The following is a 20,801-nucleotide window of genomic DNA, read 5'->3' as shown; positions in this document are numbered from 1 at the left end:
TTTAGAGAATTAAGATTTAATTTGTTACAATTTTATACACTACTTTACAAAATGCAATTTACTATTTACAGATTACATTTCATAGTGTATGGACTTTCAAATTGTTATTTGTGGTCCCAGATATTGTTACAGGAGGTTTTGCAGCATTAATTTTGTTCACTAATTTAAACAATTCTGTAATAAAAAGCCTGTCTGCAAAATACACACGTTCCAATGATTTCAAAAGTGTTGGTTCTATTCAAGTAGAAATATCAGACACGGCAGGTAAAGTTACAGTCTCTGCCTTTTCGCATAAGAATCATTCAAACTTAAGTATCAAGACAAATTTAAAAAGGTGATGCACATGATACTCCAAGCACAAAGATGTGAAATTAGCAATAAAGCAACATCAAAATAAATCACACTTTACCATGTGTTGCGAATTACATAAATAAGTCACTTTTGCATAAATCTTATTTTCCTAGTAAAAAACAAGCAAGAGAAACTAGAAAAATATACCAAATTTGGGATAATGCTACATTGAATGTAATCATATCTAGCAGTTTCAAGACCAGATATAATGATACAGGAGGAGCAAATGTTATAGCATTAGACTCAGTCTTAAAAACTTGAAGCATCTGATTACAAGCAATGACTTCAAGACTGCCCAATCTCCAACATGCTAACTGAAGAACACGTATAGTGATCAAATTTCACTGTTACACCGTTGAATTGTTCTACAAGAATCCCTTGTAACATTGTCTTGTCTTTGAGGGTAGGAACAGACATTCAATCATTGGTGTAAATCTCTGATTTCAAATCAAGCAGATTCGACATAGTGATGATTTCCTCTAGTTTCCACAGCTTTTACAAAGAGAATATTTAAACCATTCTATTACACCAGGGTGGCACTTAAAAACATATTCACACTTCCAACAGTAGAAACCCAAATCATGAACGGAACCTAGGTTTTCACAACTGTATGCAGGTTTTACTAGGCAAATCTTCAAAATGCTATTAACATAAAATGGCTTTAGTTCTACTTCTATTTTGTGATCCAATCTATTAATGTTTTCACACTGTGCAGAAAATGTAGACGGTCTCAATGAAAGCTAGAATGTGATTTACAAGGATACCAATATTTAATTATTTTATAACCATGTATAAATAATGGTACTCCCTGTACCAACAAGAACCATCTCCTCATAAAGGAAGCATGCATTTCTTCTGTGCGTCACTTATTTACTTGCTGTTGTACATGAAGCAAAAACTCATAATAAGACAATGCTGATTCTGTCCTATCTTCAACCATATTCTGCAGGAAGCTGGTCTTAAGAGGAGTCTCATCCCTATAACAAGAACAAATTACTCAATTATAAAAGTCCCAATATTCATTCATGGGTCACAAATAGGATGGTTTTAAACCAATGAAACAAGTGACTGGAAAAAAAAATTAAAGATATATGGGGGCAGTTAGCGCAACGCTGTCACAGCACCAGTGACCCAGGTTAGAATCCAGCGAGAGTTTCCTCCAGATGCACCCACTTTCTTCTCACCCTTCAAAAAATGTCCAGAGTTTGAAGATTAATTGGTATATTTTGGCTGCATGGGCCCGTGGGCCAGATACCGAGCTGCATGTTTAATTTTTTTTTTAAATGAAAGAATCTAATATCTGGACAACAGTTCTTTTAAAATTCAGCAATTTAAAAATTAACAATGATCTGCTGGTCTAGTATGAAAAATATTACCCAGAATATTACTACTTTTTAAAAAAAGTTAAATACCTTCAAACTTGTACAAATAATACCTTTTCAGTTGCTCTGAAGCGGGAACTGTGAACATCACAAAATCAAAACATGCTTCAATGGAAAGAAAAATTCTTCTCACAGCACTCACTTCCAAATAAAAGCTAACATGATACTCCCCCAAAATATTCAATGCATCAGCCGTGACAAATTTAATGCTACAGAATTCATTTATTGAAAAACCCATCTTAAACACCATTACAAATGATTCAAAACACGGATTAAAAAAAGTTCATATGATATATTTAAGTCTTGATGCATGGGCCGTAAATTACCAGTCTTCCAGATGAAGGTAGATAATGTGCTACTTCTCGACCACAAGCTCCAACTCCCTCTTCAGACATTGCTCAAATATGAAATGGCAGAGTTACTCTATCGGAAGCCACTTTGCTTCAAGTCGTTATCCAAATAGCTGTACTTTCTCATGGCCCTGTAATTTTCCTTTCCCAGTTAATTGTCCAACTCACTTTTGAAAGTTATGAATCAACGATTTGGTGGTGTTGGTTGTGGGGGAGTAAGGCAAGGGAAGGAGGGATGGTAAACAACCTGGGGCATCAGCTCTTTTTTTAAGATATCCAACAGTATTACTCTCTCAGTTCCAGTTGTTTCTTTTTTCTCTCTTCCTCTACAATTTTTCCAGATTTATTGCTGTTAACAAACCACCATCATCATCTCCTAGTCAACACCAATGTGCATTTTATTTTTCATTTGATCTCCACTACAGACATTCTTTAGTATCCCTAACTTCACTGCTTCCTGTAGTTGAAATATGTGTATTCCTAAATTTTCCAGAGTCTGATGAAGGACCATTAGCTCCATCTTTCTTTCACCAGAGAAACCAGTATTTCCAACATAGTTTAAAAAAAACAGAAAATTAAAACTTTTCCTCTGGAGGGTGATACAAGAGCTGGGGATGACAAATAAAAGAACCACTAATAAATCCAAAAGAGAAACTTTATTTGTAGTGGTAAGAAGAAAATGAGTAGTGGAGACAACTAGAATAGATAAGTAAAAACAGCAATATGTATAATAATTGGGTTAGATAAAGAACTCTGGGAGAAAACACATGGAATTGTACAAAGTGACTTATGGCTCAACTAGTCCAAGATAGAGTCAAGGGAAGGAGGGATGGTAAACACAATTTGTGGAAGATTAAACATCGGCCTGGACTACTTTAGCCAAATGGTTTGTTTCTGTGCTGTATTATCAATATGTATAAAAATTGCATCACTTACTTAATCACTTGGAGTACAGGATAAAATGGTCTTTGATCCCGCAACCAAGAAAGAAAGGCTCTAGTTCGTTCTGATTCAGCAGTTTCCAGTTCGGGAAGCTGTGTCTTTTAAAATAGATTATGAACATTACTGTGGATAATGCGATATTCAACAACAACACTTTTGGAATAAACAAAAATCAATAGAAAAAGATCAAAGTTGTTTTGATATTCAAATATTCAAATCTAGGAAGTTAAAGTCACAAATCAGTGTTAACAAATAAAATTTAAATGAATTATTAGTGACAAAAATTGAAGAAATTTCAAATGCATGAGAAAAACAGATTTATGGACTATCTTACCATGTTTTGTGGTATGGAAGCATAACTAGAAGCACCAAGAACTTGATTCAGGAAGAGTGAGCAACAATTTTTTCCAATCCAAAGAAAGAAAGCCTGAAAGAGAAGAGATGCACTTTTTTTCCCCCAAAAAAACTATTTTATTCCCAATGTTAAAGATAAATCAAACCTAACATAGATTACTCAAATTAACAGCTAAATAATTTTGGACAAAATGTTCCTTGGTGATACAAGTTTGGAGAAGTGTATAAAACAGCAACTCAGTGTTTTCAAAGCAAATAAAAGCTAATGGGCATCAAAGACTACATAGAAAATGCAAAGAATTCCATCTGTGCAATGAAGTGCTGGTATATTGAAGTGTCCAAGGAAACTGAGAATACAATTGCTCAGTACATTTTAGAAAATAGGTTCTACCAACTAAATGAAAAATATTCCCTTATTCATGTAAACAGGAAAATTTAAAATCAACTTAGAATTCTATTATTTCCATTCAAATTAAAAAACATTTTGGTAATTTTTCATTAATATTTTTGCTTGACAGAACAGCAAAGAACATTACTCACCAACTCAAGAAATCATACACAAATGGTCAATTTATCACACAACTAAAACCAGTCCTCGCCAGCATCCTACCACATCACCCAAACCCCTTCATGTTAGATCTAACATTATAATTAAGATACATAAATCATATTCTACCTAACAGACTGACGTTCAAACTAAACATTCTGCCAGGTGATAAGCGTGTTCAGGAAATGTTTACTTTACCACTTCAAGATAAACTACATTGTAGTTATAGCAACAATAATCTTTCTGAACTCTAAATCGGAATACTCTGAAAAATTATGTCCCATCAAAAATCTATCAATAATAATGTTAATCCATAAGGATTTGTATAACTAAGTAACTTACAGAGCCAGCATCCATTAAGAAGGCGCCATCCCTATTTAATTTCTCTACAGACAGCTGAAGAATTGGTGGTTGAGGTATAGTTTTATCATTAATGTTAATGGATCCCTGCAAAAGAAAAAATGCACTAAATAACTGCTCAAATGATTTAATATTTGTGCTTCTAAAGAATTAGAAGAGAATGCACCCACCTCATCTGACAGATTATCAATCCTGTACAAATTGGGATGAATCATCAGGATGAGGTAAGACACTGGCTGGTATTTAACTTCACACATGGAAAACACACGGTCATCCAGCCTTGTGCTGGTTCCAGTTCGGAAAGCTTTCTGTAACAAAACAGTGAAGTCATTAACCACTGCAGGTATAGTTCAAGCATAAAACCCCAAGTGAAGATACAAGTTAATAAGCAATATTTGAACACCCTCCCTAGTAAAATGAGCAACAATGTCTGTAAAAAATCAAATTTTAACCATTTTCACATTTGTGTCTGAAAAGTTTAAACTTAAACTGGCAGCAGCAAAATTACTCTATTTATGAGGATACAAATCAATACCCAAATCAAACTTAAAGCATTTGAAAATATTTGAGATGATAGTTAAGAGAATAGAACATTAAAGAGACAAATTCCCATTGGCTCTTTGGGCAGCATGGTTAGCATAGCAGTTAGCGCAACACAGCGCCAGCAATCAGGGTTAATTGGGTGCAACTGGGCAGCACAGGCTCAGGGCCAAAAAGTCTGTATCGGAGTATGGCCATGGAAGGATCTAGACAGATGTGTTTTAGTTGAGCTCTCCGTAAAGAGGGCTAAATAGATGGTTAAAACTTGAAAATCAAGATTTTCTTCATCAAAAATGGATAAAGTTAGCACATAGAAGCCAAGGCAACTGAGAGCAAAGACTGAGGAAGCCCCTCTTCAACTGGGAACACTGAAGAAAAGCCTGAAAGGGAATGGTGCAAAAAATGGTGACGGGACCATCAGAACTAGGTAAAACTGGGGAGTCAGGTCAAGAGCTGAGCATCATCCTGGAAAAAATGAAGAATTTGGGTAACCGATTCATTAGTGTTGAAATGGTGATGAGAGACATGATGGAAAAAATGAATGAAATAGAAGAGATCATTGAAGATCTGGAGAGAATAGGTCAAGCAGAAGTTGAATTGATGAAAATGCATTAAAAACTGGAGAAAAAAAAGCCAAAGAATGGGTGTCAGATATACAAGGACTGCTTGACAAAATTGATCAGTCGACAGAACAATGTCTGAATTATCAGACTAAAGGAAGGAATTGAGGGAAGAGACTGGTGAACTTTTTTCAAAAATGGATCTCACAGGTGTTGGGAGAAGATAAATTTAGAGAAAAACTGCAAATCGAGGGAGCTCTTTGAACACTTGGACCCAGAAGAGCCGGCGACCAGAGACCAAGACCACTTCTGGTGAGGCTTTTAAGGTACCAAGATTGGGAGATAATTCTGGGAGCAGCGTACAACTACTTTAAACAGAGGTTGATCGTGAAAAGCTACTTTTTTCAAGATTTTTTTTGAAGAAATAAAAAGACTAAAAGCTTGAAATATACTTTGAGGGTCGAAGTAGCAGAAGGGAACTGGAGATTTTTCAAGACCAAGAAAGAGGTGGAAGATTTTCTGCGAAATTTGTAAAGAGAGATTGAGGTTGCCGAAGAAGACTGTGAAGCTATTTATATTGGATCTAAGTAGAATTTTTAAAATTTTTGCTAAACTGACTTGTATTTATTATTTAAAAGTAAAATGTATCAAAGTGTTCATAGAGAGCTCGTAAAAGGGTAAAAAATCTGGGAAAAATGGTAGCAGGTTGGAAACTCTGGTCTAAGGGGGAATAATGGCACCTGAAAAGGAGTAACAAAAAAGATGGTGCTAAAGGGAGATTCCGCGGGCATTTTTCGTGGGCTTTCTGGGCTCTATGTATATGTCACCGAAAGGGCAGGGACATTGCATTTTCCTTGAAGGGAAAGGATCAGTATTATTTAAAGAATCAAAGTATTTATTTTTATTGTTAAAATATATTGTTTTAAAGAAGAATATAGACAGGACATTGAAATTTATTAGTTTAAAGTGTTAATGGAATTAATGGGAAGGTGAAGGGACAACAGGTCTTGGCATATCCCAAAAAATTAAAGACAGATATAGTCTTTTTACAAGAAATACATCTTACAAAATTTGAATGTGCAAAATTTAAAAAAGATGGGTGGGGCATGTAATATTGTCCAATTGGATCAAAAGAGGGATAGTGATTTTAATTAATAAAAATACATCAATAATAATAGAAGAGACATTAACGGATCAAGCTGGAAGATATGTAATGGCACATTGCAAAATTTATGCGGAATCATAGACATTTATGAATATTTAGGCCCCAAAGTCTGACGTTGAATTCTTTATGAAGGATATCTTTGTAAAAACTGCAAGGGGAAGACAAAATATTCATTGGAAATTTCAATTTTTGTTTATTGGACAAATAAGTGAGAACAATAACATTAACAAGGGCGAAGGCCGCAAAAACGACATCATTTATTAAGGATTTCAATTTAATTGATTTATGGAGGTGGCTCAACTCCTTAAAAAGAGTCTATTTGTTCTATTCAAGGGTACATGATTCATATACAAGGATTGATCTATTTTTAATATATGCTCAGTTACAGAATGGTAAAAACAGTATTTGGCAAGACTTATCAGACCACTCACTGTTAATGTTAACTATTACGATGATGGAAAAGCAAGAAAGTATGTATGGATGGCATCTTAATGCTACATTACTAAAGTAAAAGATTTTTTGTGAATTTATTAAGAGACAAATATTTTGAGAAAACGATCTTCTTTCTACTGACAATAGTTTTCTAATATGGGATACACTTAAAGCTTACTTGAAATGACAAATTATTTCTTGGACTAAAAATCTTGAGAGAATATGCGAGAGAATCAAAAGGTTTAGAGAGGGACAACAAACTTGGAAAAGGAATATCAGAAACACAAGAAAAATATAGAATATTAGAGAATAAAAAGTTACAATTAATACACTACAAACATATAGAATGGAAAAAAAGATACTAAAAACTAAAAATTATGAACTAGAATCTTGACAGGTTAAAGCAGAGAAGTCATCCAGAATGATAAATGCAATAGAATCAGAAACTGATACTTTAACGTACAATCAAAAATAGATAAATAATACATTTTGATAATGAAGGTATACAAATCAGAATTAGGAGATGAAAATGAAATGGAAGAACTTTTAACAAATTTTGAACTTCCTAAATTGGAAGAGAGAAAAAGACAATTTAGTTGCACCTTTTACAAGGTAAGAAATAGAGGAAGCTTGAGGTACTTTACAAGGTAGCAAGTACCCGGGGGAAGATGGGTTCCCTCCTGAGGTCTATAGACAATTTAAAAATTTGTTGATGCCTCTTTTGATGGATGTGTTGGACTAGGCAGTGGAGACCCAAACCCTCCCGGAAACCTTTTCAACTGCTATAATTGTAAAAACCTCATCATAAAGACCAATATCACTTGTGAATGAAGACTATAAAATTCTAGCAAAGGGATTAGCTAATAGATTGGGTGAGTATTTACCAAAATTAATACATACAGATCAGGTGGGATTTGTTAAAGGAAGAATTTTTCAAATAGTTTTAGTAGATTATTCAATATAATACATATGGCAAAATCAAAGTTGAATCCAAACATAACTATTTCTTTAGATGAAGAAAAGACATTCGACTGAGTAGAATGGTCTTTCTTATATAAAACTTTGGCAGAAAATTCATAAATTGCAAAAAAAACCTATCATAAGCTACAAGCTAGAATTATAACAACCAAATGTCATCTATTTTTCCCCTTGAGTAGACAGGAATATTCTTTATCACTAGCATTATTTATTCTAGCTATTGAACCTCTGGCGGAGACTATAAGAAGAGATCTAGATATTAAGGGCATCAAAGTTGGACAGAAAGAACAAAATTAGTTTATTTGCTGATGCCGTGCTATTATACATGTCTGACCCAGCTGGATCACTGATAAGATTACAAACAATATTAGAAAAATATTAAAGAATATCAGGATATAAAATAAATATGGATGAAAGTGAAATTATGGCACTGCAGAATTTTGATTATGAAATATATCAAAAAGACAAATTTAAATAGAAGGACAGAATTAAATATTTAGGAATAACAATATAATAATTTACAGAACAACCTTAATTATATCCATCTACTAGAAAAAAAATAGAAAAAGATTCACAGATTCAGGAAAGATCCGCTGATTACATTAATAGGAATGGTAAATTGTTTAAAATTGAAAGATATTGTAGTCTTGGCATTACCTTCAATCATTGCTTATTGTACTAACAAAAAACTTCTTTAAATTATTAAATGATTGTATAAGACAATTCCTATGGAATAACAAAGTACTGAGAATTACACTGGAAAAGTTAACATTGAGCTATAAACTGGGAGGACATAGACTCCCAAATTTTAAGTAGTATTATTTATCAGCACAAGCAAGATTTTTTAATCATCTTACTTTGCAGAAAATAGTCCCCTGTCGAGAATTTGAATGGGAATAAATTCAATAAAAGAGGATACAATGAAGGACTTTATTTACAAGTGGAATGTCAAGTCAATAAAAAAAGGATAATCCTATATTAATGCATGTGATTAGAACACGGCAAGAAATAAGTGAATATATTGGGTAAAAAAGCAGGTATATCACTGAGGACACCATTATGTAAAAATGTACTACTGTCTATGAATCTAGGTAACAAAATATTGAATTCATGGTATGGCAAAGGAATAAAGTATGTTGATAATTGTTATATGGAAGGATCTCTTTTGAACAACTAAGAAATAAGAATGGTGTAGCCAATGGGACATTCTTCTGCTCTCTCCAGGTAAGAAAAGAAAGACGGGGCCCAAACTTGGCCCCACCTGAAGTTAAGGAGATGGAACAAATGATTTGGCTGGCAAATACACCTACATTTATATCTAGGATGTACTTTGCTTTCCAAAATGAAAGTGCAAAGACAGGTTTACCGAGATCAAAAGAGAGATGGGAGTCGGATCTAGGAATCACAATAATGGAAAGATGCTGGTCTGATTGGTGTTGGGACAGTATAATGTCAATTATATATGCAAGACACAGATCAGTGCAATATAATTTCCTACACCAATTATATATCCAACACCACAGAAGTTGCATAAATCAAAATCTGAAATATCGGAAATGTGTTTTAGGTGTGGGAAAGAAATAGGAATGTTCTTCCATGCTACGTGGTCATGTGTGAAGGAGAAACCTTTCTGGCAGGAAATACTAAACAAGGATAACAGGCGTGGCCTTCGCAGATCACCCAGAGCTTTATCTTTTGGGCAATTTGACTGCAATAAGTAATGAACTAACTAAATTCCAAATTTTTTGTTAAAATAGCATTAGCTATGGCAAAAATTGTGTTGTGATTACTTGGAAGTCTGACTCCCCTCTTCAGATAGCATGGTGGAAGACAGATGAATAATTCTATTCCTATGGAAAAATAACATCATACAATCTAAAAAATAAATATGATGTACTTATAAAAATGGCAACCATATCTGGACTATGTAGGGGCCAAAATATAGAAAGGTGCAATTATTATAAAAATACAAGTGACTTCCTCAATGAAGACTTTCTTTTTAAACCCAATTATAAGCCCTAATGGTGTACGGATTTATACTGGGAAGAGGGGATAGGGAATGGGTTGTTATGTTTCGTTTTGTAAGAATAAAAGACAGTTATATACATATTTATATTTGAAAATGGAACATTTTGATGTGTACATTTATGGAAAAACAAAAAATATTCAAAAAAGTGTGCCAAATATGACGCCCACATTGAATGAAAATTCTGCTCCTTCCACGATTGATATCCTTCAATTCCCTTAATTTGCACGTGTTTATCAAGAAGCATCAAAAACTCAAGAATAGTTTGCAATAACCTCTGCTTCCACAAGCCTTTGCATAAGTAATACTCCCATATTCTGTTCCGGCATCGCTTGAATTTACACTTACTAAATGCTAATTTGCTTCCATCCCCAAGCACTAAATTAATAGTTTTGTTTTTAAAGATTTGTAACAAACCAAGATGAAGAGTAAGAAAGGAACTAAAGATCCAAGCAAATAATTTCTTAGTCTCTCCAGGTGGGGGGGGGGATAAGTTTTTAAACTGAACACCAGAGTAGAGCTCAGTCCTGCCATGAAGACATTTTGCATTATTTGAGGCCTTATTTTCAAAACATGCATATTTTTCTATAAACTACACTAAACAGTGTAAAAAGCAGTCTTTGCACAAGCATCAGATTTTAGAAAAAATTTACTTGCATCCCACAAATAATATGTTGCATTTAAAAATATTTTGACATCTTGTTCTGGGAAAGAAATGGGTATTTGAAAAAAAAAATAGTCCATACCTGTTTCAGTAGAGCTAGCACATAGAGAGGAAACAGCCGTAATGAGAAGGGAGCAATTACGCCTGGCTGTTGTTGTTGTTGCTGGCTTAAAACCGCTGTACGGTAGGTAGCAAATGAATCTATCACTGCATTAACCAAAGCATCTCTGGCATCACTCAAACTTGATGAGATTGATCTGTCAACAGCTAAAAGCAAGAGGCAAATAGAGACATTCAAAACTGAAATCTCATACCACACTGCAGACATTAGATAGACGTGCTCTTCTTTCCTTTGTAAACAATAAAATATTGATGGTTTTAAATATTATTTGGCTTTTTAAATGTTTCCACAAAATATATTGTTATTGATAACTACCATATATACTCGTGTTAGTCGAGTTTTTTCATGTCAAACGGGGTCAACTTTTATGTGAGTCATAATTTTGACTGTAGTAAATACCCGCTCTGATGGCTGGGACCGGGGTGGTAAGTCTGCATTCAGGGCATTGGGAGCTGTGGTGGGCAGGCAGCCAGGGTGAGGGTCCATAGTCAGGATGGGTTTGTAGCTCCGGAGGGTGGTTATGATGGGGTGGCCGGGTGAGGATCCACGGCTGGGTCGTCAGGAGCTCCATTGGGCAGGCAGTTGGGGCTTTTTTTTTTTAAATATAAAATCGGTCATATGGAAAAAATGCAATTATTGGGCCAAAGGGAGGTCAACTATTACACAAGTATATATGGTACTCGTCTTCAGTTAAACAGATTCCCAAGATGGTTCAAATGATATTTGTCAACTACTGATTTTTGTATAACAGTTCTTAGAAAAACAAAAACAATTCTTTACACTTCTTAGAGATTGAAAAAGTTTTAATTTCAGTACAAAACTAAGGAAGCTACATTACCCAAATATTAAAGCACAAGGACCCAAGAAACAAGATCAAGCTAATTAGGCTGCTGGTATCTGGTCTGCCGCTCAGTGATTACACCTCCCTTTTTAAATCAACCCCATTTCTGGTTCTCACTGCCCTCATGGACAGAGAATTCAAAAGTTTCTTTACCCTCTGAGTGAAGACATTTCTATTCATTTCAGCTTCAAATGCCTCATTTGACAACACCAAAAAACTCAACCAAGGGTAACATCAACACAGCATCTAGTCTGTGAAGCCTAAGAGACAAGATGAGGGAGTCTGTGTACAAACACTCAATAACTCATTGCACATCAATATGCCTAAAGGTCCTGAAAGAGGAGGGCACAGAAAAGATGCATTGTGCTATTGATGCGGTAGAAAAGAAAATAACTTACCCGCATGTCAGAAAAATGGTCTGACTACGACAATGTCAAGCAAGGGGGTTACATTTATATAAATAAAATCATAGGTTGGGGATGTGGACATTTATTTTACTTCTGATATATTCCATAAAAATTATACTGTTATCAATAACTACACTGCCCAAATGAGATGATCTTCAGTCATGTGCACAGTGAAAACGGATAACGTACAACTTCTCAAACACAAGTTTGACCGACAGCTTAAACACTTACCCATGCTGGCTAGCAAGCATATAGCTGATTGAACATCAGCTCCTGCATAGACATCAGCAAGTGAACTCACAACTGGCAGACACATTGTATGAACACGAATGCGACGCTCACCTGTAACATGACAAAGACACAGCTTTGAGTTTTATATTTTAACGTACATCAATTTGAGTTCGTTATAAAACAGCAATGCAGGAACATTAATCAAGTGAAGGATTGACCAGTTTTCTCTATCATCAAGCTTGGGATATCTATTGGTCCTTGAATCCTGCCTCAGAAATAAAAATTAGAGGTATGGAAGGGAAATGGGGGCACATAATTTGTTTATGTGGGGGGGGGGGAGGGGAGAAGGGGAGGAGAAAGAGGTGGAAGAAAGAAGATATTTAAGTTAGACCTTGAAATAGTACATTGAAGCAGCAAGATCTGAGAAGTTATTGCAAGGCCATTAGAGAAATTTAAATGTGTGGAAAATATACCAAAATTCAAGGATCCAAGAACAGGGAGGATGCAAAAATTAGATTGAAAACCTGTCAATACCAAATAGTGAATAATGAGTTCTTCTGTGATTTTAAATGTCTAGCAGCACTCCATTTGGTTTTGTTCCAAGATGGTTTCTATTCAATGGGTGCAATGTCTCGAATATGCTCAGTGTCACACCAAAATCATAGTTTTGAACCTCATTCATGGATATTAACTATGTCCTACATATTGAGAGGAAGGAGCACATTGGGAAGGAAGCCATTGCTACAGAGGCCTACCTTCAAAATCTTATTAATGTAATTGAGAATAACCAACCTGAAAGATAATGCTGCACGACAGGTCATCCAAACCAAATAAAGGGAACTTAAGTGATTATAAACATATACACAAGAGCAGAGCATGAAAACAAGATTAAAAAATTAAATTTCTAAAAAACTGCAGGAACAAAAATCAGAAGTCATGCAAAGCTTGTATTAAAACCAAGCTGAGTTCTCCAGAGATTTTATATCCCAACCTTTCAAAAATTTATCAACATTCTCTTTTAAAACCCCAATGATCTATTCCTCCTAAGCCACTGGGTGAAAACTACAGAAATTGATCATCCCTTGCAAAAGGACTAAATATCACGTTGAGTGGTTAAAGCAAATTGATTAAAGGGAAGTCAGACAAACAGAGAAAAAGGGTGAATAGGATTGGATGGAAAAGGGCAATAGAACACTTGTGCAAAGCACAACTGCAGATACATACTTGTTGGATCAAATGGTCAACTTCTGTGGAACAAATCCAATACAAGTGAACATAGCAACAAATCAAGGCTAATTTCACTCATATATATAGCTAGTATTTTGTCTGTCCACACCTTTACTTGAAGTATACAATAGGGCAGCTTGAAATGAGACAAGCTGGACATCCACTAGATTCTCCTCTATTGACATCTGTACTGCAAATCCAGCATCGGGATTTATGTTGGGCAGTGAGAGCAAGTCCGTAGAACGCACAAAGAAGTTTCCATGAAAAGTATGGATGGCAAGGCCTGACAAGAAAACAACAGTAATTTATTACTTCATTTTCAAAATGGCAACATCTGAAATTATGAATTTCACCACGGGCCATACCCAAAAGTCTGTTCAAAAGAGCTCCCAGATATTCTTAAAAGTAACCCTTTGATTTCCTTGACCTGAATTTCTAATCAAAGACTTGCCTTTTGTGCAACGTATCCTCATGACTGCTTCAAAACCAATCTTTCTAGTCAAGTAACGCTTCAAGTCCTTTTGAAATTTCTCCACCTGGAGAAGATTGTGTTTATGATGATAGGATGGGTAGCAGTAAATGCAACCAGCTGAGAACTTTGAAATACAAGCTGAAAAATATTAGCAGATTGTCAGCTTTCAATGAAAGGACTATCAAAACAAAAGTACATAACTACTTTTTTTTCACCCAAAAACAACTTGCATTAATGTAGCATTTTTAACGTAGTAAAACATTTTAGAAGGCCCCAAAGGACCAAAAATATTGGAATGAATAATTAATAGCTTGGTTAACTATGCCTTGAAAGGAATATTAAGGGAAGAAAAAGACCAGCTTTTAAAGTGAATTCTCCAGCCTGGATCTTGGCTTCTGATGTCATAAATGATATTGCTAGCATAAAGTGAGTGACGCATGCACAGGAGACTGAAATTGGAAGAATGGCGATTTCTTGCACAATTGTAGAAGGAGATCAAGGAAAAGAATGGATTGAAATGAACATGGAGGAAGAGAATGCTAAAACCATGGGCCAGTAAACATTGGGCTGACTGGCAAACAAGGTAGGAGAAAATAGAGTCAAGAATCTCAGCGCCTGCAGACTTTCACGGTTACTTCCGTAAAGATTGCGAAGGGTATGAAATAGGCAGCCAGGCAACTCAACAATGGAATAGGCAACCCTAGAAGTAACGTAAACATCGAGGGCACTAAAAGCAAATAAGCAAAAGCAGCAGTGGCAATGGGTGTAAAATTTGAAATAAATCTTTTTTGTGATGGAGAAGAAATCAGAAGATCAGTGTAAGGTGAAAAAGTTGCCAAGTGCAAGAGGGTGTTTAAAAGGAAGTAAAAGTGGATATAAATTCTAATTGCATTGGCATAACTATTGCAATTAGAATCTAATTTTCTATGTTATGAACAATAGACTTACCCAGAGATGCCAAGTCAGAATACTGGCCATTCAGCATAAATAGATCAACAGCAATCTGTTGCCCTGAACAATCCAGGGCAAGTTTCTTGTAGAAATCAATCGCTGGAGAAAGGTGCTGGACATCCTTAGGAATTAATTAAGAAAGTACATTTTAGAAAGTCATTTAGTGTTTGGATGTATAATCAGATTAGAAAATGCAGAAACAAACCCCATACAACTGATATTAGAAAAATAATCTAAAGATTTAGCATTGTTACATTTATACCATAGCCAAGAAAATTTATTTATATTTAGTAAAATTAGATTTCAAAGCATTCAAATATTATCAATGAAAACGCCATTTCTAAGCTTAGATATAAATATTCTATTTATCATTTAAAAATATTCATGCATCACTGCAGTTTGACAATGAACTAATCATAAATGCAATTAATTTGAATTGGAACATTAATTTTATTTGGAAAAAACACCAGCTGATGGAATATTGGGAAGAGGACCAATTTTACCTTGACATTAGATCTCTGATTGGGATCTTCTCTCGACTTTAGAGCTCCTACACCTAATGAAGGTAATTGTGTTTGGAAGACAGAGGCACGACCACCAGTTGGGGACATCAACTTGTAAGCAGCCTGTAGTGCGGGACCCAGGGCACTTTGAGTCTCCAATGTATTGATGAACATTTGTGGCAAGTTTCTTAACAAATCTTGGATCAACTGAAATATCAAAAGAATAACAAAAGCTTTAGGTTAAAATTCACATGCTGAACAAATTGAAGCAAATCTGGCTGAATCTCATGTTGCATTAAAATTTTGACTGTCAAAATTAGCTTTTACTGGACTCAATGCATCACCAACATCCGAAAAATGGAGGAATAAAAGAACAGGACAATACAAAAGAAAGTTCTATGCATTCCTGGCCTTTTGTATAGCTGCAGCCAAGGTGAGTAGAATCCTATCCAAGGTGAACCCACACAAGGCAGAGGGACTAGACAACAAACTTGGTACTGAAGGACTGTGCAGACCAATTGACAGAGGGTTTCGCAGACATCTTCAATATCTCACTGCCATAGTCCATTGTTCTCGCAGTGTACAAGACAGACACCATCATACCAGTACCCAAGAGAACAACAATAATGGGCCTCAATGACGACCACCCTATTTCACTGACCTTCACAATTATGAAATGTTTTGAGTGCCTGATGAGGGAATGCATCAAAGCACACCTCCTAGAGGTGCGTGACCCATTTCAAAAATTCACCCATGGAAGAAAATATTCCACAGAAAATGCTATAGCCTTGTCCTTTCACTCCATTCTGATCCACTTGGAGAACGATGCCTTACATGCCAGGCTGTTGTTCATCAACCAGCTCGGCATTTAATCATTGCCCCAAGGCTGGTGGAGAAGCTGTCCTCACTGGGACTCAACATCCTCTCTGTAATTGGATTCTGGACCTCCTAAGTCTGTCCAGGTTGGTAGCAGAACATTGAGCGCTGGCACACTGCAGGGCTGTGCACTCAGCTCGCACCTGTTCACACTACTAATCCACGAGCGCATCACCAGATCCAAGTCCAATAGTTTCATCAAGTTTGTAGGTGTCAACAGTAGTTGGCCTTATCAGCAACAACGAGTTACACTACAGAGATGGAAAAATCTCATGATATGCTGCAAGAGTAACAACCCAAGTCTCAATGTGGACAAGATTAAGGGGAGGATCGAGGACTTCAGAAGGACCAGGAACGACCACCCTCCTCTACACATCAATAACTCTGTAGTGGAGAGCAGAGTTTCTTGGAGTTCACTTAACTAGTGGACACACATCTCACTGGTCAGGAAGGCACAACAGTGACTGAACTTCCTGAGAAGACAGAAGCGGGTAAGGGTCAAAGTATTTTCTGCTTTGATTTATTTTTTATATTCCAGCATCAACACATTTTGGATTTCAATTTAATTTCAAATTTTCTATCAATATGTCTGCAAACACAAAGCCATGTAATCCAAATAGGCTCTTTGCTGCCTTAACTTTGTCTATCCTTGAAAAATAAAAGCCACCAAATTAAAATGTTGATATAGCTTCTCAATCAGCTGAATGATTCCATAAAAAAATAAAAATTCACAGTAACTTTTCCAATGTTCTCTTATCACAGGTTATTTTCCAACCCTTAAAAGAAAACAGATTCATCAACTGCATATGCTCCCAGTGAAACTGATCAGAATAAAGAAATCATAAACACTTGTGAATGTGTCCAGTCAGCCTTCAGAAATGCAGATATCATCTGGTGGAATCACCAGGTCAGATTTTAATGTCTAAATCTACTCTGATCTTATAGCCAAAGGAACACTATTGACATGATCAATGCTATGTTCAAGGCTTCACAATGAACAATTGCAGCAATCAAATTCTTCTAAGAATGGTTTTACTTGTGTTAATAATGCCCAATGATCAATAAATCCATACATTTTGCAGAAATATTTATTTATATATATGTACACATAAAAATCACTTGTACATATATGAACTATGTTTGCATGTTTTTACTGAGGACGAAAGAATGCTGCTTTGACCAGTTGTACTTATACAATTGGATAATAATGAACATGAAACCCAAAATAAAGACCTTTGGTATTATCATAGCCTTTTCAATTTGAACCAGGTCATTTTTTTGGATCTATCTATATTCTGTTCAAGACAAATATATCACATTACAATAGTTACCTCTTTACTTTCATTCAAATTCACTAACAAGTTGTCTGGGGTTGGTATGAAGACATCTGCAAAAGGAAAACAATATTTCTGATTATTAATCAAGAATCCTTGGCTTCAAGCACTTATTTTTCAGTATCACATTTGTATGAATATGTCCAACTGACTTTATCCATGAATATGTCCAACTGATTTCATCCATTCCTTAATATGGTGAATTGAATAGGCAATGAAACCTTCCACTGCTTTGCTGATCTTCAACCTGTTGCATCACAGAACACAAGCAGCTCCAAACAATTTAGACCAACCTAACACTGGCCATTAGGACTTCCAGAGAAATATGGAAATTCTAGCATTAGTTTTATCAACTAGATGTGTGGAACTCCAGGTTAAGCAGCAAAACTCTAAATGTGTGTTCAGTCAGCCTTCAGACAAATATGCAGGTCTGATTTCACCAACAAAATGCACTTTTAATGTGACAAGAGAAATTAAGATTCAACTCATTTGGTTATGAGCATCACTATTTTTGAGGCTTGGCTCTGCTTAAGGTCACAATGCTGATACGGCTGTCAAATGCTTGATCAAGTAAACTTAAGGAAAGATGTAAAGCCAGGAATTTTGTAGATTGCAGAGCTTGAAAATCAAGACAACTGAAGGCTAGATTTAGTATTAAGAAAGGGATAGAGCCTAGAAGTTCAGGTGAAATGCATTAAATGGCTGAGGGTTACAAGATAAAGTGAAGTCTTGCTAAGATTTATACTTTTTTAAAAAACGAGGCTCTAAATGGTTTTTAATGCAAGGGTTGGATATTTTTGTATAGAGTGGAGACTGCAAGCCTGGTTACAAAAAGCCTTATTCAAGGGTGATCAGAAATTAGGGTATTGAAGTGCATCAACAAGAATACAAAACGGATGCAGAACTCAAATTTAGTTAGAGGCAATGACATGATGCAAGGAGGAAAAAGAGTTTATTTCATGCACAGAAAATAGCTTTAGTTTTCCAAAGATGTGCTAGAATTCAACCAAGAATGCCAGTCATTTCATTTGACGGCATTCAAATTTTTAACTGAATTATTCTTTCAAGATTTGAATGTCTGTGTAGTGGCAAAATTACCACCTGCATTTTAGATGCTAGAGTTACCATGAAATTCAAGCTAATTATGCTTCACAAGCAAATATATTTAATGCAAAATATTTATTTGGTTAAGCAGAATGCTGAACAAGCCATGCTACAAGAATCAGCTGTTCAAAACATACCTTCTATATCAGAAACTACCATCATTTGAGGTTGTGAAAGGCCTTCTTGAAGATTGTAGAAATGAATGGTGCTATCGAATGTAATAAAACCTATCCTTGTACGAGAATCACCAGGTAATCTAAAATTCAAAAGCAGAGAGAAGCCATTCTATATCCATTCTTAACATTACCAAAATAATTCATTTAAAGGTCAACTAATTTATATAAACTTGCCCTCATCATTTGTATCATGAAAAGGTAACTTCATGGCAAACAGCAATGTAGAATTTATAAAGGGAAATTAAACTACAGACAGTCCATGGGTTTTGAACGACATCCGTTCCCAAGCCTGTCTTTAAGTTAAATTTGTAGGTACAGGTACATATGGTTCTAATTTTAGCATCAGTTAGTCAAATGTCTGTCTTAGTATATATTTTACCTTTCTATGCATATAAAGCAATGGAGTTGATTTCTTGAAGAATGTACACTCAGCACAGTGTTAATGGCAATGTGATTCAATTTAAAATGGTGGTCAGCGTTCTCCTTACTCGAGCCGAAGCACCAGAAGATGCACATAGTCTGTTCGTAAGTACGAGTTGTCCGTAAGTTGGACATTCGTAACCTGGGAACAGCCTGTACTTTTCACCCCATATACTAGGTTTATTGTCACAAAATAAGTGGGTCAACCATTTTAGTTTTCAAATCGCCTGTGGACACGACCTAGACAAATTTAATTGGGTTCCTTGACTACCTCTGAGGCAGGACAGGGACCCGGTTGGATTCAGCGTAACGGGGCCCTATTAACCCCATATTACATAGCAGTTTGAAAGGGCCTATTATTTGAATCTGGACCGACTACTAGAGTTGTTGGCAAATTCAAAGATGAAACTGGAATGTTATTTAGCTGTACTGAACCCAGTGTAGATGACATTTCATATTTTCTGTAGTTTCCCAATTTCAACATGTCATCTTCAAAGAAACGTAAGCATTGATATTTTGAATTACTGTCTTAATATTCTAATAAATCAAACTTCATAATTGCAGTTGAAAGTAGCTTTAATTTGTCGATATAAACGTATATTTTGCTTAACTTTACATTAAGATTTTCATAATGATGCATTAACAAAGCATTGATTATATTTAAAGACATAACGATACCAGACGATAAGAACTGATTAACACGAAATAAGATATGATTAAAACGAATTCAAAGAAAAATATTTTGATCTCACGCATCTTCCATGGTTCTCCGAAGAATGAGGAAAAAAACTCTCGGTTAGCCTGGATATCACAACATATGATGTCATAGTAACTAAGGTAACACTACAAAAACTATTTATCCTTAAAGGGATAGTCACAAAATTAACAAAAAACAAACAATGTTTTAACTTTACAGCCAGGTGTAGAGGGAGAATATTAAAAGACTGAGTACACATCCATGGAGTGCTGGTGTGATCATGGAGATGCTGTTACCCATGATTCAATGTTCATTGTGATCTACAGGCAGTCCCAAGCCTACTAACGTCTGACTTACGGACAACTCGTACTTACGAACGGACTCCACACGGCTTCAGGTGCGTTCGCTCAAGTAAGGAGAACGCTGTCTGCTATTTTAAGTCAGATCGTGTTGCTGTTAAAACTGTGTTGAGTGTGCATCCTTCAAGAAATTGACTCCAGTAGTTTTATATGCATAGAAGGTCAAAATATATATACTATATACGAAGACAAACATTTGACTAACTGACGCTAAATAAGAACCTACAAATTAGACTTAGATTTAGGAACAGATCTCGTTTGTAACCCAGGGACTGTCCGTATTAGTCAGGATGTCAAGTATGCTATTGTGGGGCGGGAAAGTACTGAGGCCTACAAAGTTTGGGAATGAATTTGCCATGAGTTATGGATATGTAGCCTGTGAACAATGATTAACCCAGTTCATTTAATTAGAATGAAATCTACACAATGCA

At 35.5% G+C, this 20,801-nt stretch overlaps 1 protein-coding gene across 1 annotated transcript in view; it reads right to left on the bottom strand.

Moving 5' to 3' along the window:
* Window positions 1-20,801, bottom strand: part of LOC138743526 (protein transport protein Sec24A-like) — a 48,270-nt gene continuing 27,469 nt past the window's right edge. Inside the window, exons 11-23 of the mRNA XM_069899019.1 lie at window positions 18,856-18,974; window positions 17,612-17,667; window positions 15,405-15,611; window positions 14,899-15,022; window positions 13,930-14,088; window positions 13,588-13,761; window positions 12,252-12,362; window positions 10,734-10,918; window positions 4,457-4,594; window positions 4,269-4,373; window positions 3,360-3,452; window positions 3,020-3,123; window positions 1-1,328 (exon numbers count right to left, since the gene is read on the bottom strand). Coding sequence (XP_069755120.1) covers window positions 1,214-1,328; window positions 3,020-3,123; window positions 3,360-3,452; window positions 4,269-4,373; window positions 4,457-4,594; window positions 10,734-10,918; window positions 12,252-12,362; window positions 13,588-13,761; window positions 13,930-14,088; window positions 14,899-15,022; window positions 15,405-15,611; window positions 17,612-17,667; window positions 18,856-18,974 — 1,690 coding nt within the window. The 3' untranslated portion in view covers window positions 1-1,213. The remainder of the gene's footprint in view (window positions 1,329-3,019; window positions 3,124-3,359; window positions 3,453-4,268; window positions 4,374-4,456; window positions 4,595-10,733; window positions 10,919-12,251; window positions 12,363-13,587; window positions 13,762-13,929; window positions 14,089-14,898; window positions 15,023-15,404; window positions 15,612-17,611; window positions 17,668-18,855; window positions 18,975-20,801) is intronic.

Source organism: Narcine bancroftii, chromosome 9 (assembly GCF_036971445.1).
Source record: "Narcine bancroftii isolate sNarBan1 chromosome 9, sNarBan1.hap1, whole genome shotgun sequence".
Classification (NCBI taxonomy): Eukaryota; Metazoa; Chordata; class Chondrichthyes; order Torpediniformes; family Narcinidae; genus Narcine; species Narcine bancroftii.
Note: the sequence above shows the minus strand (reverse complement) of the source record. Positions and strands in the feature narration are given on the sequence as shown.